This window comes from Coregonus clupeaformis, unplaced genomic scaffold, assembly GCF_020615455.1.
Source record: "Coregonus clupeaformis isolate EN_2021a unplaced genomic scaffold, ASM2061545v1 scaf0821, whole genome shotgun sequence".
Classification (NCBI taxonomy): domain Eukaryota; kingdom Metazoa; phylum Chordata; class Actinopteri; order Salmoniformes; family Salmonidae; genus Coregonus; species Coregonus clupeaformis.
In genome coordinates, this window is record NW_025534276.1 from 156,289 (window position 1) to 171,617 (window position 15,329).

At 41.5% G+C, this 15,329-nt stretch overlaps 1 protein-coding gene across 1 annotated transcript in view; it reads left to right on the forward strand.

The window, feature by feature from the left end:
- Positions 1-6,807: 6,807 nt before the first annotated feature.
- LOC121563696 (cilia- and flagella-associated protein 251-like) overlaps positions 6,808-15,329 on the forward strand; it is a 28,953-nt gene continuing 20,431 nt past the window's right edge. The window contains exons 1-3 of the mRNA XM_045216843.1: positions 6,808-7,359; positions 7,812-7,909; positions 8,040-8,217. Coding sequence (XP_045072778.1) covers positions 7,086-7,359; positions 7,812-7,909; positions 8,040-8,217 — 550 coding nt within the window. The 5' untranslated portion in view covers positions 6,808-7,085. The remainder of the gene's footprint in view (positions 7,360-7,811; positions 7,910-8,039; positions 8,218-15,329) is intronic.

Sequence of the window (15,329 nt, forward strand, 5' to 3'; positions counted from 1 at the left end):
TGTATTTTTTATGTGTTAGGATACTGACACTTATATTTTATTTCAAGTAGAAACATTTATGTTGTTACCTTTGGAATTGGTCATGTTTGAAAGTATAACCTTAGTGCTTTATATCGTCAACATTGTTGTTCTTATGTTAGTCACTACATATCCCTGTATTCATATATTAGTCACTATATCCATTTGTAAAGATGTGGGACCAATAAAGTCCCAGAGGGGGGATAAGATGGGAATTATTCAGTGGACTATACAGTAGTTACATCTCTTCAGACTCAGACTACAGATAAACATAGTTAATCACAACATGACGAACACGGAGCTAAAAAAAGAGATGTTATTTTTAAAATGTTTATATATTGTAAAGTGGTTGTCCCACTGGCTATCATAAGGTGAATGCACCAATTTGTAAGTCGCTCTGGATAAGAGTGTCTGCTAAATGACGAAAATGTTAATGTTAATCACAACATGACGAACACGGAGCCAGAGTTAAACATGGGTACATCTCTGTTGCTAGGCAAGAACTTAATTGGTTCCTCTCACTGGTGTAGTTACTGCCCTGCCTTGTATACAGTTGAAGTCGGAAGTTTACATACACCTTAGCCAAAGACATTTAAACTCAGTTTCACAATTCCTGACATTTAATCCTAGTAAAAATTCCCTGTCTTAGGTCAGTTAGGATCACCACTTTATTTTAAGAATGTGAAATGTCAGAATAAAAGTAGAGAGAATGATTTATTTCAGCTTTTATTTCTTTCATCACATTCCCAGTGGGTCAGAAGTTCAATTAGTATTTGGTAGCATTGCCTTTAAATTGTTAACTTGGGTCAAACGTTTCAGGTAGCCTTCCACAAGCTTCCCACAATAAGTTGGGTGAATTTTGGCCCATTCCTCCTGACAGAGCTGGTGTAACTGAGTCAGGATTGTAGGCCTCCTTGCTCGCACACACTTTTTCAGTTCTGCCCACAAATTGTCTATAGGATTGAGGTCAGGGCTTTGTGATGGCCACTCCAATACCTTGACTTTGTTGTCCTTAAGCCATTTTGCTAAAACTTTGGAAGTATGCTTGGGGTCATTGTCCATTTGGAAGACCCATTTGCGACCAAGCTTTAACTTCCTGACTGCTGTCTTGAGATGTTGCTTCAATATATCCACATAATTTTCCTTCCTCATGATGCCATCTATTTTGTGAAGTGCACCAGTCCCTCCAGCAGCAAAGCACCCCCACAACATGATGCTGCCACCCCCATGCTTCACGGTTGGGATGGTGTTCTTCGGCTTGCAAGACCCCCTTTTTCCTCCAAACATAACAATGGTTATTATGGCCAAACAGCTCTATTTTTGTTTAATCAGAGCAGAGGACATTTCTCCAAAAAGTACGATCTTTGTCCCCATGTGCAGTTGCAAACCGTAGTCTGGCTTTTTTATGGCGGTTTTGGAGCAGTGGCTTCTTCCTTGCTGAGCGGCCTTTCAGGTTATGTCGATATAGGACTCGTTTTACTGTGGATATAGATACTTTTGTACCTGTTTCCTCCAGCATCTTCACAAGGTCCTTTGCTGTTGTTCTGGGATTGATTTGCACTTTTCGCTCCAAAGTACGTTAATCTCTAGGAGACAGAACGCATCTCCTACCTGAGCGGTAGGACAGCTGCGTGGTCCCATGGTGTTTATACTTGAGTACTATTGTTTGTCCAGATGAACATGGTACCTTCAGGTGTTTGGAAATTGCTCCCAAGAATGAACCAGACTTGTGGAGGTCTACAATTCTTTTTCTGAGGTTTTGGCTGATTTCTTTTAGATTTTCTCATGATGTCAAGCAAAGAGGCACTGAGTTTGAAGGTTGGCCTTGAAATACATCCACAGGTACACCTCCAATTGACTCACATGATGTCAATTAGCCTATCAGAAGCTTCTAAAGCCATGACATAATTTTCTGGAATTTTCCAAGCTGTTTAAAGGCACAGTCAACTTACTGTATGTAAACTTCTGACCCACTGGAATTGTGATACAGTGAATTATAAGTGAAATAATCTGTCTGTAAACAATTGTTGGAAAAATGACTTGTGTCATGCACAAAGTAGATGTCCTAACCGACTTGCCCAAACTATAGTTTGTTAACAAGAAATGTGTGGAGTGGTTGAAAAACGAGTTTTAATGACTCCAACCTAAGTGTATGTAAACTTCCGACTTCAACTGTATATAGGCACGTATAACGCCTCATACTAGTGGACGGGACTCTTAGTCAACAACAAGAACAACACGAACGGCTAGTCAGCCACCTCAGTAGATCTCAGACAGCAGATTCTCACACCAGGCTGGAGAGAGAGAGAGGGTGCCATAGATCAAGCCAAGTAATTAGTTTCTCTCTCTCCAAGAGGTGAATGTTATTATTGATACTGTGTTTATAGCCCTTAATAGACATGTTGTAAGTGAAATGCCATTTGCCATTTATTCATGTACATGTATGTATATTATATTGCATGGTTGTAACTCTTAACTAATACTGTTTACATGCGTGCATATATTTGTCTTTGTACCAAGTAATTAGTTTCTCTCTCCAAGAGGTGAATGTTTATATTGATACTGTGTTTATAGCCCTTAATAGACATGTTGTAAGTGTAATGCCATATGCCATTTGCCATTTATTCAGACGGGTGAGGGCCAAACATTTTTACATGGTCCTTCATTCAGCTGGATTTAGCGATCAATAGTTTTTTACACTCAGTCAGTTTGGTTGTTCCAGTCTCAGTGTCCCCAAGGTTGGTTTGACCTCATATTTGTTTACAATTTCAGAGACCGATGTTGGGGTTGTCAATATAAATGAGGTGAACCTGCAGTTGGGAGGCTCAGTATGAAGCAGAGGGGCAGGTATGAAGCAGAGGGCTAGATTGCACAGTGAAGTACAGTGAGGGAAAAAAGTATTTGATCCCCTGCTGATTTTGTACGTTTGCCCACTGACAAAGAAATGATCAGTCTATCATTTTAATGGTAGGTTTATTTGAACAGTGAGCGACAGAATAACAACAAAAAAATCCAGAATAACGCATGTCAAAAATGTTATGAATTTATTTGCATTTTAATGAGGGAAATAGGTATTTGACCCCCCCTTCTCAAATGGAAGAAACACAAAATAACAGTCAATCTCCCTCTGCCTGGGGCTCCATGCAAGATCTCACCTCGTGGAGTTGCAATGATCATGAGAACGGTGAGGAATCAGCCCAGAACTACACGGGATGATCTTGTCATTGATCTCAAGGCAGCTGGGACCATAGTCACCAAGAAAACAATTGGTAACACACTACGCCGTGAAGGACTGAAATCCTGCAGCGCCCGCAAGGTCCCCCTGCTCAAGAAAGCACATATACATGCCCGTCTGAAGTTTGCCAATGAACATCTGAATGATTCAGAGGAGAACTGGGTGAAAGTGTTGTGGTTAGATGAGACCAAAATGGAGCTCTTTGGCATCAACTCAACTTGCTGTGTTTGGAGGAGGAGGAATGATGCCTATGACCCCAAGAACACCATCCCCACCGTCAAACATGGAGGTGGAAACATTATGCTTTGGGGGTGTGTTTTTGCTAAGGGGACAGGACAACTTCACCGCATCAAAGGGACGATGGACGGGGCCATGTACCGTCAAATCTTGGGTGAGAACCTCCTTCCCTCAGCCAGGGCATTGAAAATGGGTCGTGGATGGGTATTCCAGCATGACAATGACCCAAAACACACAGCCAAGGCAACAAAGGAGAGGCTCAAGAAGAAGCACATTAAGGTCCTGGAGTGGCCTAGCCAGTCTCCAGACCTTAATCCCATAGAAAATCTGTGGAGGGAGCTGAAGGTTCGAGTTGCCAAACGTCAGCCTCAAAACCTTAATGACTTGGAGAAGATCTGCATAGAGGAGTGGGACAAAATAAACCTACCATTAAAATTATAGACTGACCATGTCTTTGTCAGTGGGAAAACGTACAATATCAGCAGGGGATCAAATACTTTTTTCCCTCTTTTTCCCTCTTTTCCCACTTTTTTCAATTCCGGTCCTGGAGGGCCGAGACACCTCTGTTTTTCATCCTCTCCTTCTAATCATGGGCTAATTCAGACCTGGGACACCAGGTGAGTGCAAGTAACTACCAGGTACAAATAAAAAACAGAAGTGTTTCGGCCCTCCAGGACCGGAATTGAAGAACCCTGTGTAGATGCTCTTGATTTTGGATTTATGGATTAGAAGCATTTAAGAACTTACATTGTTCAAAATAGGGGGGGTAAAGGAGGAGTTATCTGGGGGTTAAACATGTTTATTTACAATGGAAATGAGATTGGTATACAGTGCATTCGGAAAGTATTCAGACCCCTTGACTTTTTCCACATTTTGTTACGTTACAGCCTTATTCTAAAATGGATTCAATGTTTTTTTCCCCCTCATCAATCTACACACAATACCCCATAATGACAAAGCAAAAAACAAGTATTAGAACGTTTTGCAAATGTTCAGAGACTTGTCCCGAAGGCACTCCTGTGTTGTCTTGGCTGTGTGCTTAGGGTCGTTGTCCTGTTGGAAGGTGAACCTTCGCCCCAGTCTGAGGTCCTGGGCGCTCTGGAGCAGGTTTTCATCAAGGATCTCTCTGTACCTTGCTCCTTTCATCTTTCCCTAGATCCTGACTAGTCTCCCAGTCCCTGCTGCTGAAATACAGCTCGAGGAAGAGTCTTGGTGCTTCCAAACTTCTTCCATTTAAGAATGATGGAGGCCATTGTGTTCTTGGGGACCTTCAATGCTGCAGACATTTTTTGGTACCTTCTCCAGGTCTGTGCCTTGACACAATCCTGTCTCAGAGCTCTACAGACAATTCCTTCGACCTCATGGCTTGGTTCTTGCTCTGACATGCACTGTCAACTGTGGGACCTTATATAGACAGGTGTGTGCCTTTCCAAATCAGGTCCAATAAATTGAATTTTCCACAGGTGGACTCCAATCAAGTTGTAGAAACATCTCAAGGATGATCAATGGAAACAGGATGCGCCTGAGCTCAATTTCGAGTCTCATTGCAAAGGATCTGAATACTTATGTAAATAAGGTATCTCTGTTTTTTTAAACACATTTGCAAAAATTCATAACCTGTTTTCGCTTTGTCAAAATTAGGTATTGTGTGTAGATTGATGAGTATTTGTAGTTATTCAATACATTTTAGAATAAGGCTGTAACGTTAACAAAATGTGGAAAAAGTCAAGGGGTCTGATTACTTTCCGAATTGTTATGATGAGTTTCTCGGGTATCAAGTAATCAAGGATGTAAGAATATACTTGGACACTTTTGATGGGGAGTTCATATAAGATATTTAATATGGTACCATGGTTAGTTATAACAGACATGGCCCTGCCTCTTCCATCTTCCTAACTACAGAACAAAGATCCACTCTCTCTATATATATACACACTCTGTTACAAGTCTCTCCACGAACATCTGGTAAACCTCAATGGGCACTCCCATTCTTTGATGTTATTACCCTTTACCCCTGTCAGTAAATCCTGTCCATCAATTATTCTAAGATCAACCTCAGTAATCTCCTTTGACATAACTCCGTGGCACCAAACCACTTATCTACTAACTCTCCCCTGGTCCACACAATACTATGACATGACATCATTACAGTACGGTAAATGTATGCACTCACTAACTGTAAGTCGCTCTGGATAAGAGCGTCTGCTAAATGACTAAAATGTGAAAATGTAAAATGTGACACGAATGCACTGTAGGTCATCATTCTCGCCACCGCCAGAGAGAAGACAGGGAAGAAACCACCATTTACCTCTAGGCTGCTATATACTCTATATTTATTTGGTTTGTCATTCTGCCGTTTTTCATGGGATTTTAGTGGTAAATAAATAATTTATTTAGAATTTAACCAAATTAATTTGTCCAGAAATAGTTTTACCAGCTCCTAGCATTCTGAAATTGAAAGAGGGAGGGAGAGCCGCTCCTCTGCGCTCTGCCAGCGCTACACCCCTGCTGAAAATAGGGGCTTTTGTTTATGCCTTTATTTCCATATGAAATCAAATTGGATAAAGCCTACTCAGAAATACATTTGTATGTTTTTTTTATTTTATTTTATAACTGCAGCTGCTCACAAATGGACATTGTCAAATCAAAACCCAACCTTAATTTACCCGTTGTGACGCACGGATGTTACAAACTCCGTTTTAGATGAGACAGGCGTTATGACCAAAATGATTTACACTTTGTAGTCAATTTTGACACTAGAATAAATGCCTCTGACTGTTTGTTTGTTTTAACGTTTTTCTCTGTGTAGTTTTTCCAGGTTTCTGATTTGTTTCTTTGTGTGTGTGTGTCACACACTCTAACTACACCCCCCAATTACGATGTTTGTTTGTTTTAACGTTTTTCTCTGTGTAGTTTTTCCAGGTTTCTGATTTGTCCCTGTTTTTCTGGTTTTTGCTCTCAAAATCACACCGTTAATGGAAAAACAACAAAATTCTAAGTACACAAAAATACTTCAACCACATCAGGAGACCACTTTTGACATTTTCATTTTTGGGTGTAGATACCCTTTAATTCAAGTGGCACCAGCAAGAGCCTTGCTCGGTTAGTGGTGTCTCTGTAGCTCATGTGATTGCAGAGTTTGCTGAACAAATCACACCTGGATTGATGCAAATAATCTGGTTGATTTTAAACTGCTTCTCATGACATTGCTAGATTTCTTTCCAATCTGCGTTATCCACTCCAGTCAGCAGATGGCGATGTGAGTCTTTCAGGTGATGCTTCTTGCGTGACGTATAATCTAGTGGACGGGACGGGAAGCTTCTTCAACAGCGACAAAAGGGTACTGATTTGACCGTAGCTTGCTAGCGAACATAACACCGAAACATTGAAGCTCTTTAGACCAATCTTGTGTATTTAATCTTAGTGTTTAGCACATAATGTTTACGTGTCTACTAGTTCATTTAAACGTAATTTGCTTGTTAAATTATCAAATGTGGTAAATTGATACTGCACTAGGTTAATCGCCCGGAGCTTGAGCTCACTAAACTAGACGGAGAAAGAAGCTCTGGTGAAAGGAGAGGAAGAAGCTTTCAGAATGAAAAAGGAGGAAGAGGAGGCTATCACATTGAAAGAAGAAGAGGATGATATTACAGCGAAAGAGGAAGATGGGAAAGAGGTTGTCAGAGTGGAAGAGGAGAAGGTAAAAACTTTCAGAATCAAAAAGGAGGAAGATGCCATAACATTGAAAGAAGAGGAAGAACCTTTTGGAGTAAAAGAGGAAGAGGAGGCTATCTCAATAAAAGAGAAGCAGGAAGACATTTTGGGAGTGAAAAAGGAGGAGGAGGAGACTGAAGAGCCGATTAACACCAGTGAGTACTGTCTTAAAAACATGGGCATAGACTATGCAGTTCTTGAACTAATGTGTGGTTTTAAATGGTCTTTCTACTGAAGTTCTACACTTGAATATGTTGTTCAGTACTGTAGGTATTGTTTAAGGGGCAATCTGCCATTGGTACATATATTTTTTGGACTTTTAAATTAGATATATTGAATTCTCCATGTGGTCTACATTAAAGTGCACCTCATCTAATATAACAGGCTTTTCAAATTCAATATTTGTGCATAATTCCTATTTAAAATATCAAAGGGCACCAATTTCGTGGAAAGACCCTTTTACATTTGCATCAAACAATATTTTATAAAATCATGATGAATGTGGCCATTTTAGGCCCTGTTTAGATATATTAATGCCTATTGTAAGACTATGATTATAATAGATGGTCATAAGTTTACCATCTGTTTGATGTTCTCGTTCACACAGGAGGGAGACATGACTATCATGGATCCTCTGGGGAGCCTCAACAACATCCTGATGCTGGCGAGGCAGAGAAGAGTCTCTCCAGATCAGAACACCAGATGGTACAGCTTGGTCTGGTCTAGCATACAGCTTGCTCTGTCGGGGTCTGGGTTTCTGTAAAGCACTTTATGACAACAGTGACATCAGCATCCATAATGATATATGTCTGTGTCTCCTCTATATGGTTACCAGGACAACGCTAGCCCTTCCTCCCTCCCAGAGTCCCCGTGTCGTACCTCTCCCAGTAGCACCTTACTGCTGGGTCTGAAGAGGTTGTCTGTGCGGCTGGTGGACTGCAGGAAAACAACGGGGCTGAGTGGAACTGTGAGAGGAGGAGAAGAGAAGAAAGGAGCAGATTTGACTCATCAAAGTAAGTGCTGTAGTTTAGTTTGAACAATAAAATAGATCTGCCTACTGGTATCTGTTCCCAGGACAACCAGCAGAGTTCTGTTAGTTGACATGAAGATACACTGGTATCTGTTACCAGGACAACCAGCAGAGTTCTGTTAGTTGACATGAAGATACACTGGTATCTGTTACCAGGACAATCAGCAGAGTTCTGTTAGTTGACATGAAGATAGACTGGTATCTGTTACCAGGACAACCAGCAGAGTTCTGTTAGTTGACATGAAGATAGACTGGTATCTGTTACCAGGACAACCAGCAGAGTTCTGTTAGTTGACATGAAGATACACTGGTATCTGTTACCAGGACAACCAGCAGAGTTTTGTTAGTTGTCAAGAAGATACACTGGTATCTGTTACCAGGACAACCAGCAGAGTTCTGTTAGTTGACATGAAGATAGACTGGTATATTTCCACCACAGTAGACAGTTCTGTTAGTTGACATGAAGATAGACTGGTATCTGTTACCAGGACAACCAGCAGAGTTCTGTTAGTTGTCAAGAAGATACACTGGTATCTGTTACCAGGACAACCAGCAGAGTTCTGTTAGTTGTCAAGAAGATACACTGGTATCTGTTACCAGGACAACCAGCAGAGTTCTGTTAGTTGTCAAGAAGATACACTGGTATCTGTTACCAGGACAACCAGCAGAGTTCTGTTAGTTGACATGAAGATACACTGGTATCTGTTACCAGGACAACCAGCAGAGTTCTGTTAGTTGACATGAAGATACACTGGTATCTGTTACCAGGACAATCAGCAGAGTTCTGTTAGTTGACATGAAGATAGACTGGTATATTTCCACCACAGTAGACAGTTCTGTTAGTTGACATGAAGATAGACTGGTATATTTCCACCACAGTAGACAGTTCTGTTAGTTGACATGAAGATAGACTGGTATATTTCCACCACAGTAGACAGTTCTGTTAGTTGACATGAAGATAGACTGGTATATTTCCACCACAGTAGACAGTTCTGTTAGTTGATATGAAGATAGACTGGTATCTGTTACCAGGACAACCAGCAGAGTTCTGTTAGTTGACATGAAGATAGACTGGTATCTGTTACCAGGACAACCAGCAGAGTTCTGTTAGTTGTCAAGAAGATACACTGGTATATTTCCACCACAGTAGACAGTTCTGTTAGTTGACATGAAGATAGACTGGTATATTTCCACCACAGTAGACAGTTCTGTTAGTTGACATGAAGATAGACTGGTATATTTCCACCACAGTAGACAGTTCTGTTAGTTGACATGAAGATAAACTGGTGGATATGGATGTTATGAATATCATAACATAGAGTTATTTTTCCTCTGGTTGCGACATGTGACATGCTGGTAGAAATGAGGTAAAACATTAAAGGGAGCACTAGGAGCATTTTCCTGTTTTCCTTTTCTGGTTTCCCTGCATTATATACAAATAGTGATGATAGATATTGTGGTCTACAGGCAAACAAAAACTCAAGATAGTTCAATTTTGAGTCTTAAATGAGGACTGTAGCATCTAATGATGAAACATTATGGAGTCTTAAAGGAGGACTGTAGCATCTAATGATGAAACATTATGGAGTCTTAAAGGAGGACGGGGATTAAAAGGGAAAGGAAAGGGGATATCTAGTCAGTCACAGCTGAATTAATTCACCCTAAATGTGTCTTCCTCATTGAACCCAACCCCTCTGAATCAGAGAGGTGCTGGGGCTGCCTTAATCGATGTTCCACGTCATTAGCGTCCGGGGAGCAGTTGTTGTTGGGGGACAACTGCTTTGCTCAAGTGCAGAACGGCAGACCTTTCCACCTTGCGGGCGTGGGGATTCGAACCAGTGACCTTTCGGTTACTGCCTCAACACTCTTTACCGCTAGTCTACAAATGTTCCAACTTCAATTAATTATTTCTCAATGATGCTTTAAAGGAGAAGTTTACCCCAAATCCAGAAACTCTGAAGTGTTTCCATACTGTGAAACTAGTCCAGTGGAGTTTGTCCTCTCTCCCTGTAGTGCTGTACTGAAACAGCTTCAAACACGTATCACGTGACGTTGCTGAATGCAGGCCAAGCTCTGCTACTTTGCCAGTTAATTTGTTATTTTATTAAAGCGATGGCCTTTGGCTTTCACCTGGAATTGTTTATGTATTAGAAAATGACAAAGTGAAAACAGGTTTTTAGAAATTGCAAATGTATTAAAAATAAAATACCTTATTTACATAAGTTTTCAGACCCTTTGCTATGACACTCGAAAATTGAGCTGAGATGCATCATGTCACGCCACAGATCTGGGGAAGGGTACCAAAACATTTCTGCAGCAGTGAAGGTCTCCAAGAACACAGTGGCCAACATCCTTCTTAAAAGGAAGACCTTTGGAACCACCAAGACTCTTCCTAGTGCTGGCCGCCCGGCCAAACTGAACAATCGGGGAGAAGGGCCTTGGTCAGGAGGTGAACAAGAACCCGATGGTCACTCTGACAGAACTCCAGAGTTCCTCTGTGGAGATGAGTGAACCTTCCAGAAGGACAACCGTCTCTGTAGCACTCCACCAATCAGGCCTTTATGGTAGAGTGGCTCGACAGAATCCACTCCTCAGTAAAAGATCGCAGTGCTAACTGTGCCACTAGAGATCCTGGTTCGAATCCAGGCTCTGTCGCAGCCGGCCGCGACCGGGGAGACTCATGGGCGGCGCACAATTGGCCCAGCGTCGTCCAGGGTAGGGGAGGGAATGGCCGGCAGGGATGTAGCTCAGTTGATAGAGCATGGCCTTTGCAATGCCAGGGGTTGTGGGTTTGATTCCCACGGGGGCCAGTATAAAAAAAATATGTATTCACTAACTGTAAGTCGCTCTGGATAAGAGCGTCTGCTAAATGACTAAAATGTAAAAAAATGTAAAGGATTCTCAGCCCATGAGAAACAAGATTCTTTGGTCTGATGAAACCAAGATTGAACTCTTTGCCTGAATGCCAAGTGTCACGTCTGGAGGAAACCTGGTATCCTCCCTACGGTGAAGCATGGTGGTAGCGGCATCAAGCTGTGGGGATGTATTTCAGGGACTTGGAGACTATTCAGGATCGAGGGAAAGATTAACAGAGAAAAGTACAGTGAGATCTTTGATGAAAACCTGCTCCAGAGCGCTCTGCACCTCACTGGGGCAAAAGTTCACCTTCCAACAGGACAACAACCCTAAGCACACAGCCAAGATAACACAGGAGTGGCTTCGGGACAAGTCTCTGAATGTCCTTGAGTGGCCCAGCCAGAGCCCAGACTTGAACCCGATCAAACATCTCTGGAGAGACCTGAAAATAGCTGTGCAGCAACGCTCCCATCCAACCTGACAGAGCTTGAGAGGATCTGCAGGAAATAATGGGTGAAACTCCCCAAATACAGGTGTGCCAAGCTTGTAGCATCATACCCAAGAAGACTCAAGGCTGTAATCGCTGCTAAAGGTACTTCAACAAAGTACTGAGTAAATAGTCTGAATATTTTGTACATTGTAGAATAATAGTGAAGACATCAAAACGATGAAATAACACATATGGAATCACTATGAAATAACACATATGGAATCACTATGAAATAACACATATGGAATCAGTATGAAATAACACATATGGAATCACTATGAAATAACACATATGGAATCACGTAGTAACCTAAAAAGTGTTAAACAAATCAAAATATATTTCATATTTGAGATTCTTTAAAGTAGCCACCCTTCGCCTTGGTGACAGCTTTGCACACTCTTGACATTCTCTGTCACCTGGAATGCATTTCAATTAACAGGTGTGCCTTGTTAAAAGTTAATTTGTGTAATTGTAATAATAAAGAAAAACCCTTGAATGAGTACCTTTGAATACCCTTGAATGGTATGTCCATACTTTTGACTGGTAATGTACACTGAACAAAAGGATAAACGCCTCATGCAACAATTTAATCTATTTACAGTTCATATAAGCAAATCAGTCAATGTAAATAAATTCATTAGCCACTAATCTATGGACGTAACATGACTGGGCAGGGGCACAGCCATTGGTGGGCCTGGGAGGTTATAATCCCACCCACTGGGAAGCCAGGCCCAGCCATTGGTGGGCCTGGGAGGGCATAAGCCCACCCACTGGGAAGCCAGGCCCAGCCAATCAGAATCAGTTTCCCCCCACTAAAGGGCTGTATTACAGTTAGAAATACTCCTCAGTTCCATTAGCTGTCTGGGTGGCTGGTCTCAGACTATGTGGAGGTCCTGGGCTGGCGTTGTTATACGTGGTCTGCGGTTGTGAGGCCGGTTGGATGTACTGCCAAGTTCTCTAAAATGACGTTTAGAGAAATTAACATTCAATTCTCTGGTAACAGCTCCTGTGGATATTCCTGCAGTCAGCATGCCAATTGCACGCTCTCTCAACTTGAGACATCTGTGGCATTGTGTTGTGTGACAAAACTGCACATTTTAGAGTTGCCTTTTATTGTCCCTAGCACAAGGTGCGCCTGTGTAATGATCATGCTGTTTAATCAGCGATGTCTTGAGTGTCCTAGAACTGTCTTTTTTTGTGTTCTGACTTATAAAACAGAATGAATAAAATAAGTAATGTAAACATATTATCAGTAATTACCAGGAAGCTCTAAAACATTTGTTTTAAAATCACATAAAGATTGTTTTAAATAATGAAATATTTGAAAACTTGCCTCAGGTTATTGAAGGATCTGATTTGGATTAAACCTCACAGCAAGGCAGTTTTATCATGTGGAGGTTTCATTCAGGTCTCTCTTTAAATAAACACTGTTTTTGACAGGAGAAAAACCAAAGTCGGAGGAACCAGAGACGTCCAAACCAGCAAGAGCGACTCCTCTGCTCCCACTGTGGAAAGACTTTTAACCAGTTGGGAAGCCTGAAAGCTCATGAGCGAATCCACACAGGGAAGAAGCCTTTCCATTGCTCCCACTGTGGAAAGAGTTTTATCCGGTTAGACAACCTGAAAAGCCATGAGAGGGCACACACAGGGGAGAAGCCTTACCACTGCTCCCAGTGTGGAAAGACTTTTAACTACTTAGGAAACATGAAATCTCACGAGCGAGTACACACAGGGGAAAAGCCTTACCACTGCTCCCAGTGTGGAACTAGGTTTGCCAAGTTAGGAACCCTGAAATCTCATCAGCAAATACACACAAGGCAGAAGCCTTACTACTGCTCCCACTGTGGAAAGAGTCTTAACCGGTTAGACTCCCTTAAAAGACATGAGAGGGAACACACAGGAGCAAAGCCACACCATTGCACCCAGTGTGGAAAAGAGTTTTAACCACTTAGGAAAGCTGAAAGCTCATGAGCGAATCCACACAGGGGAGAAGCCTTTCCATTGCTCCCACTGTGGTAAAAGTTTTATCAGGTTAGACGACCTGAAAAGTCACGAGAGGGTACACACAGGGGGAGAAGCCTTACCACTGCTCGGAGTGTGGAAAGAGTTTTAGCCATTTAGGAAGCCTGAAAGCTCACGAGAGAAGCCACACAGGGGAGAAGCCTTACCACTGCTCCCATTGTGGAAAGAGTCTTAACCGGTTAGACACTCTGAAAAGACATGAGAGGGCACACACACAGAAGAGAAGCCACACCATTGCACCCAGTGTGGAAAGTGTTTTAACCGGTTAGACACCCTGAAAAGACATGAGAGGGCACACACCGGGAGAAGCCTTACCACTGCTCCCAGTGTGGAAAGAGTTTCATCCGGTTAGGGCACCTGAAAGAACACATGAGAACGCTTACAGGGAAGAAGCCTTACAAATGCGCAAACTGTGGAAAGACATATTACTCATCACAGTCACTTAAAAGTCATATGAGAATCCACACAGGAGAGAAGAATTACTTATCTTAGTGTGTAAATTGATATTTCACATCACATTGACTTAATTACTTCTCCTAGTGTGTAAATTGAAATTTCACATTATATTGACTTAATTGCTTCTCCTAGTGTGTAAATTGATATTTCACATCGACTTGAAGTTAATCAGAGGACATACACAGTGCTCCCATTGTCTTATATTGTTGACTGAGAATGTGTTTAGTTGTTTATACCATATGAAATGTAATTATACAAAGTATACTCAAAAATATATTTGTGTTTTTATTAGAAAACATGAATTGAATATGGAGTGTGTCAGTTTGAATACAGAGTAGATCAGATTCCATGTGTTTAAATGGTCCTTTTTTAAACTCTGACTGTGTGTTTATCTGGGTGTGTCATTCCTCCAGCACTACAGGTAATCAAGTGATATTTGGATGTGATGCATTGGCTCCATTGTTTACATTTGCATTGTTGGCCCACTGATGATTTAATGAAATGAAAATCTTCACGGACTCTGTAATGGAACATTTTAATTGTATGTGTCCACATAACTGAGTATGTGACTAACCTTGTGAAACTGTCCTATTATAATCTCCTGTTCTTGGGAGTATCATACTGTGTTGCAAACCAGATTCCACCTGCATCCTTGTATAAATAAAGTCCGGCCCAGGAACAGGAAACTATAAAGATATGTGCTCATCACCCAATGCTTTGGAATTCATACTGTCTACACTGCACTGTGTAACTCTGTTATTCTCTCTGAGCTCAGAAATAAATAATCTTGGTTTGACTTAGACTCCAGCAGATCCTTATTTTATAATATCCACCACAACTCGCTCAAGGATTGCTGTTTCATCATTGTCTCAATGAAGAGTTCCTTGTTTGACTTTCCTGGGGGCATTTATAAGCCTGCTACTGGTTGAATTAACGTTGTTTCCACTGTCGTGTATTGGGATTATGTCTTTGTTAAATGTTTTTTAAGTGGAACTGAAAGAATGTTGATTTTAGTATCAAGAGGGAATGTTTTAGTGTAACGCCACATACAACAGACAGGAAGTGTGTTGTAGACAGGGGAGACTGGTGATTGGCCAGAAGAGGGAGCCCATCTTTTTGCATTGTTTATAAGTAAGGGGCTAGACAAATAGAGGCAGAACGGCCATGACAATCTGGGACGCCGTTCTCCGGATACCGCGGGTCTGTAACTTATGCTGTAACCTTGTGATATTAATAAAAGCCTCTAATCATTGTGCAGCATAAACGGACTC